At 39.2% G+C, this 26389-nt stretch overlaps 3 protein-coding genes across 5 annotated transcripts in view; 1 reads left to right on the forward strand and 2 right to left on the reverse strand.

Moving 5' to 3' along the window:
- nckap5l (NCK-associated protein 5-like) overlaps positions 1 to 3966 on the forward strand; it is a 39471-nt gene extending 35505 nt beyond the window's left edge. For both annotated transcript variants that reach the window (XM_067593268.1, XM_067593269.1), the window contains exons 12-13: positions 995 to 1146; positions 2531 to 3966. In XM_067593268.1, the coding sequence (XP_067449369.1) occupies positions 995 to 1146; positions 2531 to 2791 (413 nt within the window). In that variant the 3' untranslated portion in view covers positions 2792 to 3966. The remainder of the gene's footprint in view (positions 1 to 994; positions 1147 to 2530) is intronic.
- Positions 3967 to 6230: 2264 nt separating this feature from the next.
- tegt (testis enhanced gene transcript (BAX inhibitor 1)) lies at positions 6231 to 14847 on the reverse strand. 2 transcript variants are annotated; one of them, XM_067593273.1, is made up of 10 exons: positions 14653 to 14847; positions 12581 to 12692; positions 12349 to 12457; positions 10403 to 10523; positions 10239 to 10287; positions 9658 to 9755; positions 9488 to 9567; positions 9283 to 9383; positions 8992 to 9067; positions 6231 to 6605 (listed from the first exon to the last, which is right to left on the reverse strand). In XM_067593273.1, exons 2-10 carry the CDS (start codon positions 12634 to 12636, stop codon positions 6582 to 6584), a joined length of 714 nt encoding a protein of 237 aa, XP_067449374.1. In that variant the 5' UTR covers positions 12637 to 12692; positions 14653 to 14847; the 3' UTR covers positions 6231 to 6581. The 2 variants fall into 2 exon arrangements, with proteins under 2 accessions (XP_067449374.1, XP_067449373.1); XM_067593272.1 differs by having other exon boundaries at positions 14646 to 14846.
- A 1344-nt stretch (positions 14848 to 16191) lies between these two features.
- ctdsp2 (CTD (carboxy-terminal domain, RNA polymerase II, polypeptide A) small phosphatase 2) lies at positions 16192 to 26389 on the reverse strand. Its single transcript, XM_067593270.1, has 7 exons — positions 25695 to 26389; positions 22777 to 22940; positions 21117 to 21218; positions 20537 to 20593; positions 19125 to 19217; positions 18662 to 18847; positions 16192 to 18084 (listed from the first exon to the last, which is right to left on the reverse strand). The coding sequence occupies exons 1-7, from the start codon at positions 25753 to 25755 to the stop codon at positions 17959 to 17961; spliced, it is 789 nt and encodes a 262-aa protein (XP_067449371.1). The 5' UTR covers positions 25756 to 26389; the 3' UTR covers positions 16192 to 17958.

A 26389-nucleotide genomic window follows, 5' to 3' on the forward strand; every position in this document is an offset into this window, starting at 1 on the left:
TGTTGTTCAAATAAAACAAGACATTTAAAGAATTTTAATGCTGTTTTCTGACATTTTATAGATCAAACAACTAATCGATTGGTTGAAAAAATATTTGGCAGATTAATCAATAATGAAAATAAATGTTAGTTGCAGCTCAATTTATGTTATTATTTATATAACTTTATTTAAGCAGGAGAAATGTGTCACTGAGATTAAGAATCAGAAGCAGCACAAAGAACATAAAACATGAAGGTTACCAAAAAAAACCAATAAAACATCATCAAACATGAAGAGAAGTAAACAGATTTGATCAGAAGGATACAGCAGTCAATAAATATAGAATCAGATATACATATTCTTAAATATAAATACATAAGATAGATAATAAAATCATAAAACAAATAACTGATAACTGACGATCTCAACCAATAAAATTCAACCAAATAAAACAGACAAACACTGACTCAGCTCGATCAGCTGCCTCCATGGTTTTAAAAGCGTGACGAGACGTTCAGGTTCCTAAAGTCTGAAACACTGACAGTTAAACGACCTTCATCACTTTAAAATGAGGATTTAGACAACCATCTGTTCTCCTGATGATTCTGTTTAGTAAAAACCTCCAGATGATCCTCTGTGATGTGAGGAGAAAGATTATTTTAATATCTGCTGATTATTTTCTCGATCAATAATTTGCTCTATAATTTTATTACAAATGTACAAGTTCCCTCAGCTCCAGATGACGTCTTCATATTTCTTGTTTTGTCTGATAAACAGTTCAAAAACCAAAGAGACTCATTTTATTATAATAGAAGTCAAAGAAAACAAGCAAATACTCACATTTCAGAAGTTGGAACCAGAACATTTTTGCCATTTTTGCTGGAAAAAAAAGCTTATTCCATTATCAAATAGTTTCCAATCACCGCTAACTGTCTGTTGATCGACTAATCAATCAATCAGCTGATTGTTGCAGCTCTGGATAACATGTACATGTACGTAATCTCTCCACCTACAGACAAAGAGGCCCACGGAGCGAACATGTTCTCATCTCGCTCGAAGACTTGGACCTTCCCCAACCTGAAGACCCCGGCGGGACCTGCAGAGGTGTACCTGGCAGTGGAGGAGGAAGAGGAGGAGGCGGTATCCTTCGGCTCACCATTCAGAGGGGTACGGACGGGAGTTCAGTTGACTTTCGGTCAGATTCGAGCTTAAATCTGTTTTCAAAAAGAGCCTGTAACTCCTGGAGCCAGTTGCACCAGCTGTTGGTAAATTCAATCTCATCCTCGTTATAACGGAAGTGGAGATTTAAGCGTCATTAATTAAAACCAGGATCATCAGATTAGTCGCTACTAAATAATTAGCCAACACCTACTTCTGCCAGACACACCAAACCCCAAATTATAAACCTTTACGCCAATAAAATTAGAGTAAATGATCAAATAATGTCTTAGCTTAGCATAATGAGATATTTCCCTCTTATTGTAAACTAATACTCATTAATCCTAAATATTTCTCCAGAGATGCAGATAGAAATCAACAAAGTCACATCTGTATTGAAAAAGGATTGACAGTTAAGTTTATTTTATCTTTTGGCCCCTAAAACTGTTATTTTTAGTTATGTGGCAGTAATGCTACAGTTACTTCCTGTTTACATAGTTGATTGCCTCTGATTGGTCAGCGCTACAGATTCAGTTTCCTAGCAACTTATGATTCACACATTACTAAAGTGTTTATTCGCAGTCTAATCTGTTTTAAAACAACAGTCAGGAGCCAAAATTTCTTGCTGTAATAAGAGTTTCTGCTTACTTAAAGATGTTTTTTCATCTGTAAACTAAATTATGACTCTACTGTGATGAAACACATCGACGCTGGTGTTAATGTTGACATTGACATCGGGTTCAAAATGACTCAACGCACCATCTTTTGTTTTAAATCAGCTCTGAACCTCGCAAGGCCGATGCGGACCGTTTATGACTTATCTACGTCATGAAATTCATATAAAAACAGGATGTTAACGCCCTAACGGCTACGCACCGACACACTGGAGGAGCAGAGCCGCTTACTCAGCTCAGACATTTTAAACAAAGGGCGATTGAATGAATGAGCTTCTAGTGACGGTCAAAGCTCTGCAGGAGAGTCACGCAGAGGCGGACGGCAGCTCCGCATCGCTGAGCGGCGGTCAGTCCGGCAGAATCTGGGCGTGTAGTTACTGTTTAAGTTTTAATGGCGCAGTCTGATTTGAAACTAGCTGAGAAAATGACGAAAGACTTGATGCACAAACTTAGCAGAAAAGGGAATTAACTGGGTCACTTATACACTGAAAATACTTTGCAAGGCGGTAAAGCGGAGATACATTTTTAAATCTGCTCTCACATCTTACATAATGTAAAAACACTGAAGCACATTCTCCCTTTAGAAATTATTAATCAGCTGAATATTAAAGATTCACAGTTGGATGATTTCTGTAACCCACTTCTGGTTTTTTGCACCTGAAGGCGTTACGTAAGATGAAAGTCACGACCTAAAATATCCCCCCTCTGCTTCCTCTCAGAGCATGAAGGCCGGGGGCCCCTCCTCCAGCCGGGTGGTGGACCCAGGCAGCCTGCCCGTCCCTGCCCAGTCCGGGATGAGCCGCAGGGGGAAGACCCGCACCCCTAGCGTCCCCGAGATGAGCCGCGAGGCCGGACTGGAGCTGCTCAGGGAGCGACCGGAGGAAGCGCTCTCCCCGAGCCGCCCTCAGGTCCTGGAGACCCCCGAGTCGCTCAGCGATTCTCTGTACGACAGTCTGTCATCCTGCGGCAGCCAAGGATGATCCAGCCAAGAAGCGGGAGGTGGGGGAGGGGGGGGGGCGGGAGGGAGGGAGGGGGGACAGAAAGGACCAGAGAGGCAAATGCTCATCTAGTCCACAAGACAATAAGAGCCAGCAGCACCCTGAACACGCCTGCTGCTCGCTGGCTGTACTGTGATGCTGCTGCTGTGACCCGCCGCCACCTTTTTTTGAGGAAAAGAAACTGCGCTGCCCCGTTGATGTCCGCGAGAAAAACTCTGATCTGACTGGTTAGATGATGATGATGATGATGATGATGATGTTGTCTCATCATCTGTGTCTCTGTTGCAACTGGAAGGATGGATATAAAGACTTCTCCTCAGGATTCCCAATAAACATGAAGCCAAAAGCCACTCGAATGATATATAGGTTGTTCACTTTTATCACAATCAAGACCGACTGTGGGCTCATCGATTTCATGTATACAGGACTACAAAACGCATGGCCGAGCTAACGATTAGCACAAAAAAATCGTCACTTCCTGGTAGTTGTTCAGCAACTTTTGTCTTTTGTTTTTCTCATCATCCCGGTAAACGGACATCAGTCGTTCAAGGAAACAGTGAAACAGTTCAACAGCCGACGTACTGTACTGTATCAAAACATCGTCATTCTGGTCTCGACGTCATTTCACCACATAATGTATCAGATAAAAAAAATACGGAGCTCCTTTTAAAAAAAAAAAAAAAAAAAAAACAAGAAAAAAAGAAAGAAAAAAATGAATGTTCATGTCTGTGATTCTTAATTGCTAAAAACTCCCCCATGCATCATGATTTTAAATGTATAAAACGATTTTATTGATCATGTTGATATTGTTTTGCGACCGAGGAAGGTTGTCAGAATATGTCTGTTTTAAATCATAATACATTTAAAGGTAATATATACCAGCAATAATAACATAGATAAGAGAAATGGCTACACTATTCAATGAATATGTATTTCTATTATTTATTTATTTTAAATGTACATCATTTGCAGCCATCTTTTTTTTTTTTTTTTTTTTTTTTTGTAATCTTTCTGTGAAATTTGCAGTCTCCTTCGCTTAGTAGATTATGTTCATATCTTGTATTTCAACATCTCTGTTGCTGTTCGTTCTCTAGCCGATAGAGGTCCTATGTACCTACTGCCGTTTTTCAACTTTCTAATTAAAATCTTTTGATTTAGTCCTTTTGTCTGGATGCAATTTTTTTAAAGTCGTTATTTTTGGCTGTTGGCATCATTTACGGAAATTCATTTGTACTTCGCTTCCATTTTCTGCAACTTTATATTTCTACTCCGCCACATTTCAGAGGGTAATATTGTACTTTTTTACTCCTCTGCATTTATTTGACAGTTATACTGGTTTCAGATTTTACATACAAAATATATAATGAATTTATAAAATATTCTGCATTGCAATAAAAGTTCAAATTAGCTCAAGAAACTACATATAAAGTGCTGCTTACACATCAGCAATAATAAATCAATATATATGTAAGTATGACTTATAGGGGTCATTTTCTGCAGTATGAGAACTTTAAATTGTTTTTAATATGCTTTAAATACTTTTACTTGACATTTTAAATGCAGAACTCTTACTTGTAATGGAGTATTTTTACAGGTATTACTGCATTTACTTAAAGTTCCTCTCCAGACATGTTTTAAAGACATAAAAATACTCTGAATAATAGTTTGTAGTTTTTACATTTAACTTTTTAAAATGGAAAAACAATTACTTTGTTAGAAATTCTTAAAACATCAGCTCCTTCTTCCTCATTGAAAAATCCAGGATTTTTGAATATGTGAATATTTCTGATTTATAAAGTTTTAACTATTTTTACTGGAAGCTTCAAGTTTACACATCACACTTAAGTTGCATACTGGACCAGGACTGGCTCCAAATTAGTCGTTAAATCACAAATCCTGCTTGTAGGTTCACGTTTTAAACTCAGATTTAAAGCGAGCACAGAGAAACTTTCCTTATTCTGCAGATTAACTTGAAAACAGCCTTTTAGTGTTCAAACTCTGCAGCGTGAAGCTCAAACATCCAAATGAAGCAACAAGAAGAAAAACACATTTACGAGTCGAGGGAGACTTTAAATAATTTTGCTAATGATACACTAAAAGTACCTTTAACTTTTTTATAGGTATTACTACATTTACATGGTAATTTGGTGTCCATATGAACACAGACAGAGGTTTTTCCCTCACTGTAATCATTCCTCCTGTTCATACTGGCTATTAAAAGATCCCCTTCAAATGTGCTTTCAATGGAAGTGATGGAGGCCAAAATCCACAGTCCTTCGTCCACAAAAGTGTATTTAAAAGTTTATTTGAATATATTTGGTTTTGTCTATTTAGTAAAAAATTCCCTCTTTGTGTCTCAGCAGTGTTTTTCTGTTCAGCTGCAATGCAAAAGAGGGAATTTGGCACATTTTGACTCATTTGGACGACTGAAGCTTCACTTTTAAATACACTTTTACACGTTAGAAGTTGCTTATATTGAATAATTAATCTTCTAATGTTCAGTATAAACGGGAGGAACAATTACAGTAAAATATAAGTTAGAAAAACGTGTCAATGTTTAGTTTGTTTTAAGGCAGACATAAAAAACTGAACTCGTCCTTTAAAGAACCATAAATACACAGCGAGAGTGAAGATGTACGTTCAACACATTTATTTGAGCAAATGTATCAAATTATTAGTTTCAATTTTACATCAATAAAATAAATTCTTCACAGTATACACTTTCAAAAAAAAAAAAAAAAAAAGAATCATACCCTTAACATCACATCATTTGGCAAAACTAATTTCTAGACAACAGATATTTAGAGAAATTTACAAGGGGAGGGGTCTGAATAGCTCGCCTGTGTTTGCTATCCGAGTTGAAAACAGGGGGACAGATGGCACCGACTCTTCCTCCTCATCCGGGCCAACGTCCAAAAAAAAAAAAAAAAAAAAAAATCCTGAACCAGCGAGTGGCTGTGAGTCCGTCTGAGTGTCAGCGTGGATCATCTCCAGTCTGACAGGCGTTCATAGTGTGTGTGTGTGTGTCAGCTCTTTACCAGGCGTCGCCATTCTTACTCAAAAAATCTTGGTCAACATATTTCAAAAAAAGGGAACAAACGATTACAGTAGGGGGGGAGAAATTTCTTTTAAAAGGGAGGAAGAGGAGGAGGAGGAGGAAGGATGAGGAGGAAGAAGAGGAATCTGTTGTCAAAATCATGGGACACCCATATGTTGTTGTGACACTGCACTAAAAGAAGAGGAAGAAAAACTATAAATAAGCAAATCAGTGGATGTGAGTAATTACATGACTTCAAATAAAACGATCAGTATCAGAAGCTCACGTGACTCGCTAAAAAAAAAAAAAAAAAAGGAGCCTATCATGTAGTTAATTTATGGCACTAAATAACAGTAATATGAAAATCATGAAGTGCTGCTCAGCTTCTTTTTTTTTTTTTTTTTTTTTTTTTTTTAAAGGTGGGGGGGTGGGGGGAGTCTTCATAGCGCAACGCTCCCCTCTACAGGCCAAGCATGTTCACTGCAGCATTAGTCTACTCTCCATTCACAGCCAAAAATGGGACTAAGCATTAATTTAACTTACATTCAACCCTTTTGTTGTAAGTTTGAACAGAAAAGAAAAAAAAAAAAAAAATCAAAGGAAGTTCAGTAATATAAGACCACATAGGAGTTAATTCAAGAAATGAAGACAAAGTGAAGAGTATCAAGTGCGTTGCAAATTGTGCCTTCTCTGACAGATTGTTTTTTTTATTTTTTCCAGCTACTCAAACTTTCTCTACTTCTTCTCTTTCTTCTTGTCCTGAAACAGAAAAAAAAAGACGGATTATTAGTTTCACAGGGCAGCGAACAAACAGGTCTCCAAACAGAATTAAAAAAAAAAGGAGCAGTTCACCCAAATCATGAAGAAAAAAAAAAAAAAAAAAAAAAGACTCTCTTCAATCTGGTGGCATCGAGCCGTGAGGATGTGTTTAATTTTGAGATATCAGAGAGTTGTGTCATCGCCTCGATACGGACGAGGTGAATGAACTCTGTGCTGAACTCAGTAAACAGTTTAAAAAAAAAAAAAAACAGGGAGGTTGGAGGATTAAACAGAGACAATGTTTCTGAAAACACATGTTGACACTCAGATATTCAAACATAATTTTCTGTCATTTGTAAACCACAAACTAAATTCAGGGTTTCTGCAGTTTTTGACCAAATTTAAGACTTTTTACAACCTTTTTAAAACCTCTAAAAATGCAAGTTGATGCCTTTTTGACTGACTGATTACAAAATAATGAATTCATTTAAGTTAATTTATTTCTTTTTATAACTCAATTATCACAAATTTGCCTCAGGGGGGCTCGCTAAAATTGCTAAAATTAACACGTGTCCGTTATCAGTCGATGAGTTTCCATGACGACGGTAGTACCAGTCTAATAGTGCGAACTGAAAATCCACAAATGAGGGATGAACTGTCACCGTCTCACTGGTGCTTTATAGATGTACAACGTCTCCGATGGTCAACGACATACAAATAAAGACGTTTAACTGATGTGACGTCTACAGCAGGCGAGAAACATATATTCAAGGGTTTTTTTGTTTTGTTTTTTTGAGGAAGACTTTTCAGTGAATCGGTTGGTGGCAGAAATCTCAGATATCTGAAACAAAAGTATCTGCGAGGCGACACTCGACTCCACCAGAACTAAATGAGAAAACATGTTTTTTTATGATTTGAGTGATCCAATATTTGAAAAACAGCATTTAATCAAAAATGTGGTTAAAACACAGTGTGGTTTGTTCAGTGTGTCTCAAGGTTTACAGATGAAGAAAACACCACCGTGTTTTTGGAAATCCCACAAAAAGACCGAGACCAACAATGAATTCGTTTGTCTCTGGTTGCTTTTACTTCCTCCGCCTGTCTGTGGTTCTCAGCCACAAGCTCGTCTGTTCCCACCGAAGATGTGAATCTTTAAAAACTTCTCGTTTCTTTTTACAAAAGGCCAAATAATTTGCTAAAACAGTCGATCATTGTTAGGAAACAATGATTGAACAGGAGTTAGTGTTGGATTTGTTATGGACCATTTTCAGCTGTGGATTTATACACATTTGGTGGGTTAGTGAGTGTTTTCAGCAGCAGGACGGTCCACAGAACAAGATTAACTACAGATGTTGTGTCCATCATAATGAAGGAACTTGTCATCCATCAATAATCAAAAGGAACACAGAGGAACGAAATGTATCAGGACTTGTTAGTGGGATCAGCTCATAGACGACGGGGGTGTAACAGTTTGGTATGAACCACAGTTTTGAGGTCATGGTTCAGTGCAGCAGGGAAAAAAGGAAGGTAGAAAATAACATTTTGGTCTTTAATTTTGAAAAATGTAAACATCCAAAAATGGCTCACTGGCCAAAACTCATTACTGAAACAGTTACGTTGCTGCAGTGGAAAAAGTAAAACAACCTTTCTGTTTCTTCAGAGGAGTCGAGACACCTGACAGCTGTTTTATGCTGATTTATGGTCTAACTGTATATAAAGTAGTGTAAACTAGCTCCACCTGCAGCAGCTACAACAGTAACATGCTGCTCTAACACTGATGCTTCACTATTAATAATCTAAAGATGTCATATATAATAATATATCAGTCAGAGGGACCAAACCACTACTTTTACTGCACTTTTCTCTCTCAGAACTGGTTCTTACAACGTTTCATCTGAACACGTCAGAAATCTATTTATCTTTGTTCTGAACGACTTCACTCAAAGCCAACCGTCACAGAGAGGGGGGGGGGGGGGCGCGGTATCGTTTCACTACAGAGATAACGGAGCATATTTTAATAATAGTGTTGCACTCGGTCAGTGTTTTGAGTCTCTTGTTTGTCATTCTGACGGCAGAGTGACTCAGGCTAACTTGGTTAAGCCGGCTAACAAATTCATGAGCATGCTAGTGGTGCAAAACGTTCCACGCTCTAGAATTATTATTCTGCATGTTGGACCGAGTGGATTATTAAACTATTTTGACAGTAGCTGCTTCATACGACTGCACCCACTCAACCGTGATGTCACGGTTTAGGGTGAACACACGTACCGTTACACCTCTAATAGATGATCTTCCTCTTTTCATGAATTGTTGACAAGAAGAAAAATACATAATACATACTGGACTTCACTTTTAAAAGATCAGGATTATGAAATAACTTCTGTACCTTATCGTTCATGGCGAGGATGACCATCAGTTTTCTGAAGATGGTGATAAAGTCGAGGAACAAGTCCACGCAGTGCCTTCAAAAACACAACACATACAAAGTTTGTTTCAGACTCTGTACACACATCATTCAATATCTCTAAAATAAAGAGCACATGGTTGCAGAAGCCCATTTAGCATGTATGTATCACTCATATGAACAAGTCTTTCATTGTAGCCATGCGGTGCAGCTGACTGCAGGATGTATTTGCATGATGTTTGGTTATGTAAAGCCGACAGATCGAGTCCTCACCAGACGTAGTCCTTGTCTCCGTTCTCTGCTTTCTCAATGATGAGCTGAGTGTCAAACAGGACGAAGCCGCACATGATGAGCAGCCCGAGATACATGTGCGCCTGTCAGAGGAGATAAAACACACAAAAAATTATGATTTACACAACACGGCGTGAAACACGGCTGAAACTTTTAGTGAGGAACGGAGCCATGTTGGTTCGGCTACCTTAAACAGCATCACAGATCCGAAGAACATGTTCATCACAGACATGAGGAAGAGGAGGGAGAGGCCGGACATCAGTGTGCCTGAGAAGAAGAAGAAGAAGTAGTTAGAACTTTGTCACTGCTTATTTCTCTTATGAACAAATTAAATCTCAATGAATAAAGAGTGGTTACCTCCCAGGAACAGGTAGCTCCTGCGTTTGGCGTAGAGAGCGCTGAGAGTGAAGCAGATGAAAATCACGGAGGTTCCCATGAAGGCTGTCACGATGATGCTGCGGAGAAAAAAACACAGAACAAACTTTTTAAGTAATTAAAACACTTCATAAGATGCGTAAATACCCACAGTCAGATTTATATATCGATTTATCTGCCAATCATAATCTTGATTAATCAATTTGTCTGTGAAAAGTCAGAAAAATGTGAGAAACGGTTGTTAGAATTCCTTTGAGCTCACAATGACGTCTTCAAACGTCTTGTTTTGTTCGATCAACAGTTTTAAATCCAAATAAATGATCATGTATGAGACAGAAAAGTCCTCCCATCTGACAAGCTGCAAGCAGCAAATGTTTACCAGTTTAGCTTTAAACTTATAATTTTATCTGCTAATCACTGCAGCTCCACCACCAATCGTCACAAAATACTCTTATCATCAAACCGGTGTTTAATGTTTCATGGTTTCTATGTTTATCTTTCATTCAGCCAGGTGTTCAGCGGCTCATATGCAGATGTTGAACATTGAGTAACTGTTCACATACCTGGGATTGATAGCGATGACAAAGTCCAGTGTGGGGCCAAGGCCGACGCCTGGAGAGGAAGACAAACACTGTTGTTACATGACAGTAAGTTAGCAGAAAACGCTCCGATCGTACGTCAAATAACTGTTTTCATCTGCTGTTAGCTCACAGCTGCATCAGTTTACCTGTGAGGAAGGCGAATCCCGCGAGGATAGCCAGTCTCTTCTTCTCTGTCTCGGAGTTGTGTGGCGTCATGGCGAGCCAGAACATCATTCCCAGAGAGCCGAGCACAGACAGCACGCCACCCTGACGACACGGACACGGTGGTCAAGGCATGCCGAGACCCTAAACGCTCATTTACTGTGTTGAATAGTGCAACGTCCCAATCATGGGCACAATTATCTTTTCATTCTTTCAAAAAAGGTTAATGTCCATGTTCAGATTGTTGTTATCTTGTAAAACTGTTTCTGAACATCACAGAAGAAACAGGAGGAAGATATGACTGAATATTTCCTTTGGGATGAATAAAGTTGTCTCATCATCATCTTATTGTGTTCCTGATTAAAACTACAGACCTGTAGTTTGACCTGTAATATCTTACATGTGCCTGCAGTGTTAATAAACAGGAGAACAACTATAATGCTCCCAGTATGGAAACTGGTGTAGCAGGTACAAGATGACATCAGAGTCGTTCTTATGTTGCTTTTTGTCATTTCACATGTGCAGGCTTTGTTTTGCTCATTAGTTTGTTTCTGTTTTTATATTTTTTCAGATAAAATATGATCATCCTTTTTGGCTTTAAGCATCCAATTTTTGGTAGAAAGGTTAATTGAAGTCTTAGTGTTCTTCGCTGTGTTTCACAGTCTTCTACCAGCATAAACTGTCACTGTTATCACATGAAACATGAACTGAGGTTAACAGGAAACAAAGGATGTGTTCAGCGCCTGAGTGGCAACAATGAAAATCACTCCCTGTTTACTATACAGTGAACTATATTTAGTGTTCACCGTTTCATTCATGTTGAGTGTGAACGTATCACTATATTATCACCTTCAAAAAAAACTCCACTGTGGAGCAAAAAGAGGAGTCTCCATGACGATCCCGAACGCATTTCATAAATGCAAAAATGACTTGTGTGTGACTCTACATCTGACTGTAATTAGTGTCCAAAAATCCTAATTTACTGTTTGAGTGTGTGTTATACTGGTGAGTGAATGAGTGTGTGTTATACTGGTGAGTGAATGAGTGTGTGTTATACTGGTGAGTGAATGAGGGTGTGTTATACTGGTGAGTGAATGAGGGTGTGTTATACTGGTGAGTGAATGAGTGTGTGTTATACTGGTGAGTGAATGAGGGAGTGATTTCACATGCAGCTGCTGACTTCAGGGTTTTCCACAGTGTTTTATAGCGGAAGCGTTCCATCTTTCCACTAACATCGTAAAAAAACAACATGAATACACTTTTATGAACTAAAACATTAACCTGCAGGGAAGATGAGGCGCAATATAACACAGTAAATATCATATATGTAATTGGTTTGGTTATTGTTAACTACATTATCTACTTTAAGTGGACTGATCATAGGATTAGGGTTAGGGTTAGGCCCTGTTACAAGAGTAGCGTAGCTGCTAACGGGAACAGGGCAGTGTGTAATGTGTGTGTGTGGTTGAGCAAGCGGCAGAAAAGTGACGTGAATGTGGGCAGAGCTGAGTTAAAGTTTAGAATTGAGTTGTCAGTCTGGCAGTAAATATACAGTACAGAGTACAGTGCAGTGTGTCAGTTAATAAATGCTGCAGCTTCACAAGACAAAGAAAAGTCTTGTCTGTTGTTTCCCCAACTGCTGGAGAAGTGAAAGCCCCGTTAGCCTAACCCGACCAGGCTCACTGAAAGTGGACTGACCTTTAAGTTGGACCAGCTATTCTCATTATAGTGACAATCTCCTAAACATAGAGCAGAGAAACGTCCTCCCCCTCCCCTTTACTTTTTTTTTAAATCCCAAAGGGAATTTAAAACTTTAAAATGAGGTTAGATTAGGAAGGATAATGTATTCATGTCTGTAGTTTACTAAAGGGCATCATTGTCTCGCTGTAAAGGATCAACCTGGACTCTGGTGTATGTTGTTAGTTATTACCTGAAAGAGGCGTGTGACGACATGGACGTAGGAGCCAGCTGCAGCCACAAACATACAAACTGCCAGGCTTGAGTACACATTCTTCAAGTGCACCTGGGTGGAATGAGATCTGCAAGAAAAAAAAAAAGAAAAAGATAAGGGTGAACAGGGCTGGGCGATAGAAACCTGAGGTAAAGTAGATAAAGTTCAATACGACTAACATCACACATTGTTCGACCGCGTGCTTACGTACATTTGGGAGAACTTGAGGAGAGCGTCGAAGTTGATGTTGCGGTCGAACACGTTCATGATGGAAGCGGGGGTTTGAGATCTGAAGGGATTTTTTTGATCAGACAGTGTCTCCTCTGAAAAAGAAAAACCACATGATTAGAGTCAAAGGCAAGAATTTCAACTATTCACCGACCGTAGCTGTGAGCCTGCAGCGTTCACAGAGAGCAGCACAGGTGCAACCACTTGTTAATCATCAGTAGCGGAAAGCAACTAACAACTACATATATTTAACCAAGTGCTGTATCGAAATGCAACTTTGAGGAACTTGTTCTTTACTTCAGTATTTTCATTTTATGCTACTTTACATTTCTACTCCACTACATTTAAGAGGGAACTATTGTACTTTTTAGATTAGGATTTTACATATAAAACACATGATCAGTTTATAAAATATGATACATTGTTATAGATTAAACTACCCGATAATATAGCATCAATAACACTGATCCATTAATACAACAATAAAACCTTGACACAAGTCATTCTGCTTTTATTTTGATACTTTATTTTGTTGCTACTACTTTTATTCTGTACTGGGAGTATTTTACATCAGGTTATTGCTACTTTTATTTTCCTAAATAAAGTACTTCTTCCATTGCTGTTAAAAACAGGTTCACAGTTTTTCAAGTCTGTCTTGGAACAACAGTCAGGTGCCCAGAGGAACACTGAAACAGGTTTTTCTTGCTGTAATCATTCCTCCTGTTCATACTGGCCATTACAAGATCCTTTCATAATGCACTTATAATGTAAGTGATGGGGGACAAATTCCACAAGCCTCCTTCTGTGCAATAATGTATTTACAAGTTTACTTGGAGATAATATGAAGCTTTAGTCGTCCAAAATACTCAAATAAATTCAACATTTTCCAAACTTACTCTCTTTTTAGTGCCAAATTCCCTCTTTTTAAGATTTTACACTATCCATCAAGACATAAAGAGGGATTTTTTTTAACTAAAAAGACTGAAACTGTGGAAGATATCCACTTAATTTGACCAACTCAACTAGTATGAAGCTTCAACCGTCCAAATGAGTCAAATCAAATAGATATCTTTCAATGTTACAGTCTTTTTAGTGCCAAAGTCCCTCTTTTTTATTATACTTCAACCACAGCTCAACAGGGAAACACTGTCCAAGAAAACACAAATAGGGAATTTGATGCTAAAAAGATTGTAAATGTGGCAGATATCCACTTAATGTGACTAACTCAGACTGCTGAAGCCTCATATAAGCTTCACATCAACTTTTAAATGCATTTTTGCAATAAATGACTGTGTGGAAACACTGTGAATTTTGGCCTCCATCACTTACATTGAAAGCACATTTGAAGGGGATTTTTTAACAGCCAGTATGAACAGGAGGAATGATTACAGCGAGGAAAACCAGTGTTTCAGTGTTTATTTGGGCAATTGACAGTTGTTTTGTTTTAAGATAAAATTGAAAAATTATGAACCTACCCCGTAACATTGACAGGGGCCAGTCTACCTAATGCGTACTTTCATTTTGGATACTTTCGCTTGCACTTGAGTATTCATGCATCAGGTTACTGCTACTTTTACTTAACCAAGTATGTTATCCAGTAACTCTTCCACCAGTGTTAATGATACACAGGCAGCAGGTCACAGATCGGACCTTATGGGGACAGAAGTGCGTAGTAAAGCCAACGCTAGATGAGGGTTTGCAGCATTACACAACAGGCTAAAATGTCAAGCGTTGACAAAACTAGCGCACAATCATGCTTCCTGAACATACTAGCAATTACCGTTGACGTTGTTAACTGTTACCTGACCCAATCTGTTTAAGTAATATAAATATATTGTGAGGAATAGAAAGGAAAAGTCGAGCAACAGTCAGACAGACGGAAAAACAGTGTCGGCCAGCATGATACTATCATATTATTAATAGCTAGCGTTGCTAACGTTAGCCAGAAAGCGTTAAACACGGGCCACGTCTCGTTCAATCGTCTGTTCAGAAAATACGACGCACCGAGGACATTATCACAACATGCTAATATGAAATAATATACCTACTTCTCACTTCCTGTGAACTCAAAGCTATCGGTTGGGTCTCTTTCCTCCTGCTGCTCTTCTGTTATGTATTTTGAGAGAGATAAATATTACGTGTCAGTTAGCTCCTACAGCGGCCTAGTGATGTCACCATGGAAACGCCCAGAAGAAAAAGCCCCGAGTCCCAACGGTTAAAATCGAAAAATGCAATTAAGAAGTATTTTATTTTATAATCATTGTATATTACAGCAATTTTGTTTTTTTAACTCTTCACAGAACGCAAGTGACATGAAACATTTATATTAAAAAAACACTTCCTGGTATGTCACCTCGCGCTTTATATTTTTTCCACCCGCATTCTGCGAAGAACCGCCCTACTCTACCTCTGATTGGCTAGTCCTCGTTGCCTTCGATAATTAGATTGGTTAGAGTTAGGATAATATCAAGGTCAGAGCCAATCAGAGGCAGAATAGGGGCGGGTCCTTGCAGAATGCGGGTAAGGGAAAAAATAACGCCCTCGGTACATCTAAAATGGCCGACCCGTGAATTTCAGCCGAACCATTATAGTCGTCAACAAACAAAGCAGCGATTTTCTAATTATTATGTCGCCTAAAAGTTTACCGATTTTTGGCTAAGGCCTCACGTTTCAAGAGCAGATCTTTCCGGAAGCTGTTGCTTCACTAAATAGCTGAACCGTGCTGTTATCAAACTGGATTTTACATTTCACAACCCTCTTTTAATCCCTGCATTTGTCGCTTTCATGTATTTCATCACACTGGACTTGTACATTGCATTCAACCTCCAATGTTACATCATTTATTTATTGCACACGTCACATTTAATGTTTGCACTTGTCACCTTCATACATTTCATTTCTTTGTCCATATTTCTTTTGTACAGTCAATAGTTCATTTCAAGTTTTATATCCCATTTCAAAACTACATTTAATTTTACTACTACTTTGTTCATTTCATTTTTTATATTTTTATTCTTCTATGTTGTGTTTGTGGGAGCAAATGCAAAGAAACCTTCTTTATATGCTGCATACTTGGCTAATTAACGGATTCTGATCATATGTTTCTGATAATACTGGAATAAATTCAGGGCTGATGCAAATTAGTGTGTAGGAGTGTAAACTAAGTCAGTCACTAATGAGGCATAGTGCATGCAAGAAGTTATGAAAGAGTACGTAACAGCTCAATGTATATTTTATATAAACTTAACTTAATATTTAGACTTAGTGTTGTTTATGGAAATAAATATGGATCTAATAAATTAGTACCTGTTAATATACTATCACTGGTGGAAGAGGTATTCAGATGTTTCTTTGTAAGTAACAATACTACATTGTACTTAGATAAATCTCAGATTAAAGTTGTTAAAAGTATTAGTGATAAAATGTATCAGGACTTGACTGTTATGTCTTGAAAACAAAAAGATTTAATGATTTTAAATAAGGTTTAAAGTGATGTATAAAAGGACATGAACATACAACAGACTCAGCTTTGTGCTTTAAGACTAATGATGCAGGATGTTTGTGTCACAGAGGAGAAAAACACACAAAGAGAAGTAAAATATAACCAATTTTTATTTTAAAATAAAAATCGGTAGCACATTGTCTTTTAGAGTTTTGGTCAGATCAGGTAGACAAAATGAGCTTTTGATTTATTCTGATACACAAAGACAAATTGTGACTGTCTAAACAAATACTTTTGGTCATCACAACTGGTACATTTTCATTGTCATATTTTACTTGTTAACATGCAGGCAATAATTGCATCAGACATTAAACATCATAAGAAAAAAAACCATATCACCCAGGAAACATACCCCAAAACAACAAAATATTTGTTGTAATGAATTTAAAATGAAAAAAAAAGAAGAAAACTTTTCTTGCATGACTGAATCTTAGATTTACATGTAGTTGTTGATTTGATTGAACTGCTAAGTTTCTGAATTATCCATGAACTTTGACAGCAAAACGTGTTATGTTATGTAGGCACAGATAAAACAGTTAAAACACAAGGCCAGCCTCAAAGTAGGCAAATGGATTACAATACAAAAAATGTGAAGCATATTACGAAAGTACTGGACAATACAGGTTTTGGCCAATAAATATAGAAAAAACACGCACACATTGTTAAAAAAATCAGATCTGATATTTTCAAGTGTTGCACTGCAAGTACCACAGCCACATGGCATTACACTTGCTCTTGACAGTGTTTTCTCACGCCCAGCATGACACTCAGAGTGTGTAGGCCTACAAATCTCTGTTCAGGCAGAACACCATTCTCTGTCCGAAATTTCAAAAAGGCACAGTTTTTGTTTTTTTTTGTTGTTTTTTTGTTTTTTTACTTTCAGCACTGTCAATATAAAACAAGTGCAAGTTGTTTGTCATATAGTAATAAAAGAAAAAAACATAGTAACAAACAAGCTATTATTAAACCTAGACTGAAAACTGTGGCTTTTATGGTCATCCTATGTGCCAACATATTCCAGTGTGTCTGCTTTCAACGGACCATCAAAGTAAAGACTTCGCCCTGTTTACTTAACTTAAAACCAATATATCAAATATCAATCTGATTACTAATGATGTATATCTGCATGTTTTGTAGAAATTATGTTTATACAATACAAATAAGTAAAATACAGTTTTGTTTTGCTGCTCATTTACAGGTAAAATAAGGCTAATGTTTACATTTGCTGAATGCAATTATTGACTTGCTACTTGAGAGGTACTGTCCATGTTATTACAGAACTGGGTTGCATAGAAGAACCATGTTCACCATTTATAAAATAGATTTCCTTATAAAACAACCTATAAAAAGAAATCAATAAATGTATAAAATCTGGTGGAAATTTTTTAAAAAAAGAGCTGATGTTATTTTTTTTTGTTGTTGTTGTTGTTCCATAAAAGGCACAATAATAAAAACAACGTCCAAAAGTCAAGTCAGGGCAGGCAGGCTTCTGCTTTGGCAAAAGAACCACTTTAATATTCAGACTAACTGGAGTGATTGTGATGTGTGACTGCTTTGGTTGTTGTTTCCCCACTCTTTCTCTTAGTGCCTTCAAATAGTGGTTGTCAATATTATCAGCACTGAGGTTCAGAGGAAAGGCCTCAAATAGCGATCTATATAGTTTCAGCTGGGCCATTGTGTGTTTTTTCCAGGCTTGGAATTTCCTTAACCCCACGCTAATGCAATTTTCTAAACAGATGATTTTGTGCAAAGGCGAGGAGAACATCCGAAAACTCTATTCTCAATATATATACGGTTCTATTGTAGTTGAAGAGGAACTCTGGGGGAAAAAAAAGGAGCTGAGCGGATCCCTTGAGAGCTTAATGTCCGCGAAGCTCGTCCAGCCGGGTGTAAACGTCGTCAGCTTGACTGAGTTCTTCAAACACAGGCAGAAGGTTGAGCAGCTCAGCGTCATCTACGTCGTCAAACCATGACAGCACAGGAACCTGAGGAAAACAAACAGTCACTTACAAAACTGCTGATTATAATGCACCGCAGATTTAAAAATAATTCACACATATAAACAGCACCGGGCAGTTGTTCTGAACAAAAGAGGTGCATGCTGTATATTTATAGAAATATAGAGATGTACTATTTTAATCAGTCCTGAATCTGTCTTGTACGTGTCGTACGTGTCCAGTTCACATTCCAACAAATCAGGAGGAGATAGGAATACACAAAAACATTTACTGTGATTGAATATCTCTCAAAACTCTTGCCTGGCAGCTACTTAAACTCTATGAAAATATGTCTTTTGTTTACATTTTTTGTGATCTATTAATCTATTAAGAGCTGATCTCAGACTGTCAGACTGCTGCTGCTGGAAAATCTTCAAAGTCAAAACAAATTTGTTCATCAATCAATCAATCGAGTAGTTCTGTTAGTTCACAATGTCGCCACCATTTTTTTAAACCAACTCTTGTCCCTGAACGGAGGTCTAGGAGCAGGTTTTGTCACCATCGTCAAAGCTGTTTTGGACACAAGGAGGAACATGAAGGCTGAGGGAAGCGGATGAAAACTCACAGCATTATTAGGGTGAAAGATGTAGGAGGCAGGAGAATTATCCAGGATGAGGGTTTTGTGGAGATCTCTGCCCAGACGACTCAAATCTTTAACATAGCAGCCCTGGTGGAATACGCAAGATTCCCGGAATAACCGAGTCCGGAATACACCACACTGATCCAGCAGGTCTGTCACCGGGTCTGCATACTGAGGGAGGGTCAGACGACAGGTAGGGGAGCAGGTGAGGGACAAGGAGGGATGTGAACGCTACTCAAACTGCAAACAGCTAAGAAACTGCACATCAAAACATCCAAAAGAAACAAACTACGAGGCTTTAATTAGAAGGGAAGAGGTCGTCTATAAAAGAGAAAACAGAGGAGCAACATCTGATAGATCAAACGTTACATCGCATATCAAAAAAAAAAAAAAAGATATTTAGTGCTGAATAAAATATGAAGATCTATTTCAGGATCTGTTTCAATACCTTTGCGAGACTGGCTGTAAACAGCACACATTCAAACAGTTCTCCCATTCTCTGCAGGAACTCATCCACGTACGGCCTCTTCAGCACATACACCTGTAAAACAAACAGACCATCAGGAAAGAGCAACAATTGATAATTGATTAACTGTTTCAGTCATATTTTAAAAACAAAGGCCAAACATTATGTGGTTCCAGCTTCTCAAATGTGAAGATTTGCTGTTTTTTAATCATGTATAACAATCAACTGAATATGTTTAGGTGCTGGACTGTTGGTCGGACAAAAAAAAAAGCAGTTTGAAGGTTGCCTTTTCGTTATTTTTCAACTTTTCATGACTTTCCTTTTGCTGAAAGAAAAAAAATCTTGTTCAGTCCACATTTCTAACTGTTTTAGATTAAAGTCTTCAAATGTACATAACAGACTCATTACTCTGTAGGTTAGACACAATCTATCGTTCATCTCTGTGTTTTATACTTAACACTAGAGCAAGAACTCTTCACTTCATCTTAACCGGATGCGACTCACTAAAAATATGAAGAAAGACTAAACTTCCTGTTTCTGACAGCTATCAGTACAAATCACCTAAATAGATAATTTTCAGTATCAGTAGAGTCTGCTCTGAACTTGACAAAACTACATCTTTTTATTATGCACACTAGGCTTCATCTGGAAACATTCAAGCATCACAATAAATAAGTTTCATGATGAATGTAATAATAATGTATGTATAATGTATCTCAAGAGACTTCCTGGTTACATAAAGGTTAAATAAAAAAATTATAGTAAACAGTTACAGGAATATTTAAATCTCTTTAAACGTGTACCACCAACTTCTTCTTTCCATCCGTTTAGCTGCTCATGGCCCGTTCCTGAAACAAGTAATCAAGAATAGGCCGTGCCAGTGTTAACCAGCCTATCCTGGATTACTTGAACCAGGCAGAGGCCCACAGAAGATTCCTTACCAGCACACGGGGGGTCCCCAGGAATCACGTTTCTGAGTTAAGCACATTTCCACATGTTGAATAGTTGAGTAGCTCTACGCCCCAAGTTGAACAAAAGGTCCAGTGTACGATGCTAGTCGAGCCTTTCTTCCGACATCTTCTTTTACAGAGGCATTAATACGAACGGCACATCACTTATTTATAAAAAAATCTTTCTTGCTGATGCATCCGCTTCCACTTGTGAGTCCTTGTTCAACATCTGGCCAGTAGAGGGCTCCGTGCACCCGTCACAGCAAAAAAAAAAAAACCTGGCTGATCAGTTACAAGACCCATCCCTTTTCAGCTCAGCAACCGCTGCAAACACATCAACATAGTACATACACAAACACCACCACCACCACCCCTCCTCCTCCTCCTTCTCCTCCTCCTCCTCCTCCTCCCTTCCACAGCAAACACACTCACACAGTAGTTTACCTGGTGTGTGGTCCCCTCTATCTCCACAGGCACGATGAAGTCTGCATTACTAATAGGCTGGAGGGAGAAGAGAGAGAGAGAAAGAGAGAGAGAGAGAGGGAGATGGTTGGCATTGCTCGTTCACATGAGCCGCCGCGCTCTGTGTGTGTGTGTGTGTGTGTGTGTACATTCACATGGCATTACATAACAACTTAGAACCAGACTCCACATCGCTGCCATAAATAACAGTGCATAAGCCTACACAAACAGAATATAATTCACTTGATGTTCTGCACACACGTGATGGTTTTTGTAAAGAAACTGATTAATAAACAATCAGAGCAGAATCTGACCAATGCAGCACTTCTACAGGCTGCCAGTATGTATTTATATATATATATATAACCTGGATAAACAGTAGTTTACCTCATGTTACTCAAAGATGTTCTTTATTCTAGTAATTTGGAAGAAGCGCTCACTCTCACTGGAATAACATCAGTATAACTATGTTGCCTGGTCAAACTATAATGCTAAACACAACAAAATTAGAAAAAAAATGCTTGAAATAAAGAAAAGATGAGCTTGTTTTGTTTTTTAATACCTTGAATGAGCTGTGCACCAGGGTCTCATCCAGGTCTATGACCACGCATATCTTCCCCTGGTCCTGGGCGTTCACCTCAGGGAGGAGGGTGGGTTCAGACGCCTGAGGAGAACACACACTCTTAATGGTATTGTCATACACACACACACACATACATACACACCTATACCATTTATCTAGTCTGTGCTCATTTTGTCTAAAGCTCATGATTAGTCCCAAAAGTACAGTTATTCATATGAAAATCAAAGCTCGGCCACTTGATTGTACCTCTGGGAAATTAGATAAGACTGAGTTTTTAGAGAGGTTCGTATGTGTGGAACTTAATTATTTCCTGTAACAGCTTCTATGTTGCGTATCTTTAGAATTAGCATATTTATGTCTTTCATTTTTACTCCCCCCAAAAGCAGCTTGTTAAACTCCGTAGGCTGCGGGGGAGAACATGTTACCGTGATATAATCTTAAGTTTCAGATTCCCCTTTATTGATTTTGTTTCATTTTAGGCTCATTATGAGCAAAGTGAAATGAATTATTAATGTATTACATAACATAAGTAGGTTATCTGTTATCCACCATGCTGTTTTGTTTTTTTGTCTTCTTGTCTTTTGTCTTTCTTCTCTTGTATTTCTGTGTTTGTTGATGACTTTCTGCTATGAATTCTCAGTATTAATTGTTAATGTGTGAAGAATTTATTATAGTTTGTATTGTTTTGTCTGGAGGAGTCTGACAGGAGGGCTGATGTGGGTGGGGTTAAGGGGATAATATGATATGGTTCGGGCTCTATTCTATTCATTTTACTTTTATAATTCCCTTTTTTCTTTGTCCCGTCTATTTAAGATTAAAGAATAATTTAAAAACATTCTTAAAAAAAAAAAAAAGTAGGTTATCTATTAAGAAAGGCAAATTAAGAGTGAGAAAAATACAATCCATGAGCAACAACAATCTTCTTCCACCAACTAAACAATGAGAATGATGCAACATAACCCCATCGGCGCCGATGTTTAATTCGCTTTCATTTCAGTGGGAGCCTGCCAGACAATAACCAGGCCCTACAGATGCTGCTTCCTGTTTGCTCCTGATGCTGGAGGACACACCTCAATGTGAGCAAACATGGCATCTCATTAAAATGCCCCCTTCCATAGTAGTGAAGCTCTAATCAGGCTGACAGCGTTCACCGGCGTGGCCAGCCGTGTGCAGCGGGCGCTCGAGGCTTTATTTTTTTTCTCCACCTCAGCAATTACGAGGCACACAATACACCATTCTCTGCCCCGCGCTTCTCTGTCTGCTTAAAGGATTGATAGTCGCTCTGTCGTTCTTATCTTCCTTGCAGGATCAAGTGCGAACATCAAAGCCATTCCGTATCCGCAGACAGTTGCAGTTAGCTTTCAAGATGTTCAGAGCAGGTGAAGTAGTGGTTTTAGTGCGCAGTTGTAAAAGTTTAGAAAAAAATTAACGCTCGCAGACAATAATAAGCACTTTTTTTACGACTGTATGTTCAGTTTATTCCTGCAGATGGCCTAACTATTCAAACACCGCCTCTTTTATGGCAGTGTGGTGTGCGTAGGTGCGACGAGGAAGTGAAATCTTAAATAAAAAGGCAGGATTTGAACTCAAATTGTTTTTGCTGGTGTGTGAAATATTGCTGGAATAAGAATAGAGTTACCTTGACAACCGCCCCATTTTCCTGTGACTCCAGCAAGGCCTGCTGGGAAGTCGGTGGTAGTGGTGGAGGTGGTTTGGGGCCATCCTGAGCTTGGAGGCAACAGAAGAGTGCTTTGAAGATGTTACAACTCCGAGGCTGTTTCAGGGCAGACCGGCACACCTGGCCTGTTCAGCGCAGAGAAAGAGAGACTTTCATGAGAAAAACCAAGTAGAAACTGCATGTGTTCGACATGGAAAACGCTAAGTGGGGCCTTGACTTTCACACCACAACCCATGTCAGCTCCACCTAATTTTAATCTTTCTTGTTACACACCCACAAAACAAATCTTGATATAAACAGAGAAGAAAAAATAAGAGGAATATTAAAAAAAATCAATTAATCTGTAAAGGAAATTCCACATAATTAGGTGTGAGTTGCTTGTAACATATAAAAAGGAGCTTCCCCTATCCTAAAGGCACCATCCATCTGTCTACAGGGATGACACAGCCTGCACATGAAATCTGTTTTTAATGCGCCTGCCTCTGCCGCCGCCGCTGCTGCTGCTGCTGCTGTTGCTGTTGCTGCTGCTGGAAATGGCTGGTACATGTTATATAATCACAGAGGGCGGGAAAACCCACACTTTTCAGCAGTACCTTCAACAGAAAACACAGACAGAAAACATTCCAACCATTTTACACTCCCGAGACCTTTCAGGGCTGCCTGGCAGCCTTGACGCTGGCCAGAAGGAGCCTGACAGTCAGCGCAGTCAGTCAGTGAGCCGGACACGCAGTCACACCTCAGTGCTCAGTGCAGGTCTTTGATCAGCCACTGTAACCAAAGAGTGTCCCGGCCCCATACAAGACTTGTGCCGTTGTGGGAAGAAAAGGGAGAAAAAACATTCTTGATGGGCCTCAGCTTAGCTATGCAAGTCCTCTCTAGTGTGTTTCGTGTGAGGACTTGCAAACAGATGCAGAATTTATACCCACCGATACAGAGTCACGGTGGATCGCAAAACACACTGAGTTTCTTACTAGAAAGAGGAACTGTTGATAAACAGGTCAGAAGTGTGCTAGCTAACTGTAAGCTTGCACATTTACACGTTTTGCTCCTGTTAAACTACACTGTCCACGCTGACCCTCAAGGCTATGAAGACATAATGCAGACACACCAGTGTTACACAACTCCATGTTTAAGAGACAAAGGATCTTCATTTGATCCTTTGTCTCTAAAGGATCAAATGATCCTTAAAGCAAACAGAAGCCTTTCATTAGTCCAGTGCCATTTCTCAGGATATTAAAACAGCCTTTCAATACAATCCACATGATTTGTAACCCATGGATGTGGATCCTGATTGCTATTCAGCCTATTGATTTCCCACAGGAAGGAAGACAGTATTGGGCAATGTATGACATAACACATACATTATATCTCCCCCTGCATGTGAAAAGGGTAGAAAGATAACAGCAGATTAATGCTACAGGGTGAGGGGGGGAGGTTATAAGTGACAGAATGAGAAATCTAGGATGCCATATGTGACTTAAACCTGCAATAATGCAACATGCACGACATTAATAACCAAGAGGTGAGCAAGAATCAATGGGCAAAGCCTCTTCTAAGCTCAAGGAAAGCGTTCAAACAACGAAATCTTTGAAACAGCGCTACAATGGGCGTGTGCAGAGGGGTGTGTTTGTGCATTCCGCTGTCAATACCGCGGCACCTGGTATTTCTATACAGCCCCCCCCCCTCCTCCCCTCCCTCCCTCCCTCCCACCCCCTTCACCTCTGATAATCCACAGCCACTCTACTCCTCTTTACACCTAGCAGCCTATAATATGTGTCATGATTTTCATGCGGACCCTGTTGTTTGTTTGCTCACTATTTAACATAAATAAACGTGGAAACAGTGCAGTCCTTTAATGCTACTGAGGCGCACTGATCTGTGACCACCACCACTACCATCACCACCCCCCCCCCCCTTTCCAAAATGTGAACAAAACACCAAACCATAGTTTATAAATGAACAAAACAGCGTGGTTTACATTGTACTACAGTGCTGCCTGCGGTGACAGGAGCTCCTCACGCTGTTACCTGGTAGTAGTGGGATATGGGATGGTGCCAAACAAGCTGGAACCTGATAGACATAAATACACGGCAGCTTGGTTTTGGGAAAAGCTGGCCATGATCACCAGCTACACACACACACACACACACACACACACCACTGAGGTAGTGATAATCATAACACCACATGTTGAGAAGCGGCAGAGATTTGCACAGTAAAGCAGCCACACTGCAAAAAAAAAAAAAAAAAAAAAAAAAAAAAAAAAAAAAGAGACAAAAACAGGATCAACAATAGCTAAGCCCTGGATGGCAAACCCAGTGCGTAATGGAGACTGTGAACTTAAACTTGAGCTCTTATTCAACACCATAAGAATAACTTAAAGCAGGGTAGGCCACGAAATGATATTAAAATACGTGCTAGATGTTATTAAATCATATATTTTTATCCTCAACAGTGCTCTTTATGTTTGATCTGCAGGTGATCAGTGAAGAAAAACAACTCATGTTACAGCTTCTGCGCAAAATAGCTTTAACTAAAGAGCGCATATTATGATTTTGTTTTCAGACTGTATTGATTTGTATTATATAGTGATTACAGATTAATATTGCAGATCTGTTTGGTAAATGTAAAAAAAAAAAAAAAAAAAAAAAAAAAAAAAGGAGGGGGTGGGGAGGAGGAGGAGGAGAAGGGGGGGGGCAATGCGCCTCAGACCGCGCTCAACCAGCGTCCGCAGCGCTCAACTGTCAAATGGGCGCACTACAGGCTTTCTGATCATTATTCAAAAAAAAAATTAAATAAATAATCAATTAATACGGATCCCCTCCAGGCAGATGTTAGTCACATCCCCGTAACATACACAACACACAGGCCCGCCTCACCTGTTTTCGGTGACACTTGAACGTCTTCTTTCTGCACTTGGGTGATAACAGAACTTTCCATCTGACAATCACGGAGCCCTCAAAATCCTCAAATCCTGTCCCCGAGCACTGATGGGCATCCCTCATTGGGTTTTATGGACAAGTCGACTCAATTATTCACCGAGCTAACTTGTCATCCGCCTCAGTAAACCAGTCCTCGGTGAGAGTGGGGTTTATCTTGTTCCTGGGTTTCTTTATTCCCCGCCGCTTTCTTGTTCTTCTCTCCGAGGTCCGCCTGGGGAGGGGGCAAGGCACTTGGATGTTTTTTTGGAGGCTATTCGAGACCCGTTGAGCTCCGTCGTCTCTGGTTTACCGCTACGATTAGCAGTTACTGGTAATATCGCCGAGCAGCCCCCCTCACCCGTCGCTGCGAAGTCCTCACTTTTGCACCAACAACATGGAGAATCCAGGCGAGAGAAGGAAAACAACCGAGGAAATGGGGCAAGGGAGGGCGGTTTCAAGCCGCCCCTTACTACAGATAAACAACATCGCCCGAAAGGCCTCAAAGAGCGACGAAAAACGCCGAGAATCGATCGCTAGAGTCGGTTTCGATACAAAAAAACGGATTCCCGTGCGAAGTTTGGTGTAAAACGTTAGTTTAGTTGTTATCCGAGGCTTTGTTTTTCTACGGTTGGGACTCCGCGGGTGCCTTGAAA

Source organism: Thunnus thynnus, chromosome 6 (genome assembly GCF_963924715.1).
Source record: "Thunnus thynnus chromosome 6, fThuThy2.1, whole genome shotgun sequence".
In the NCBI taxonomy this organism is placed as follows: Eukaryota; Metazoa; Chordata; class Actinopteri; order Scombriformes; family Scombridae; genus Thunnus; species Thunnus thynnus.

Bases quoted from the DNA above. Each gene is read 5' to 3' on its own strand.
- tegt (XM_067593273.1), bottom strand. From the start codon at position 12,636: ATGAACGTGTTCGACCGCAACATCAACTTCGACGCTCTCCTCAAGTTC. The intron at 10,524-12,348 runs GTAATAACTAAC...CCGTGTCGTCAG, and splicing joins TCGTCACACGCCTCTTTCAG to GGTGGCGTGCTGTCTGTGCT. The intron at 9,068-9,282 runs GTGAGGACTCGA...GTGTTTTTGAAG, and splicing joins GGAGACAAGGACTACGTCTG to GCACTGCGTGGACTTGTTCC.
- ctdsp2 (XM_067593270.1), bottom strand. From the start codon at position 25,755: ATGGAAAGTTCTGTTATCACCCAAGTGCAGAAAGAAGACGTTCAAGTG. The intron at 22,941-25,694 runs GTGAGGCGGGCC...TGCGCTGAACAG, and splicing joins TCAAGTGTCACCGAAAACAG to GCCAGGTGTGCCGGTCTGCC. The intron at 21,219-22,776 runs GTAACTCTATTC...TGTTCTCCTCAG, and splicing joins AAAATGGGGCGGTTGTCAAG to GCGTCTGAACCCACCCTCCT.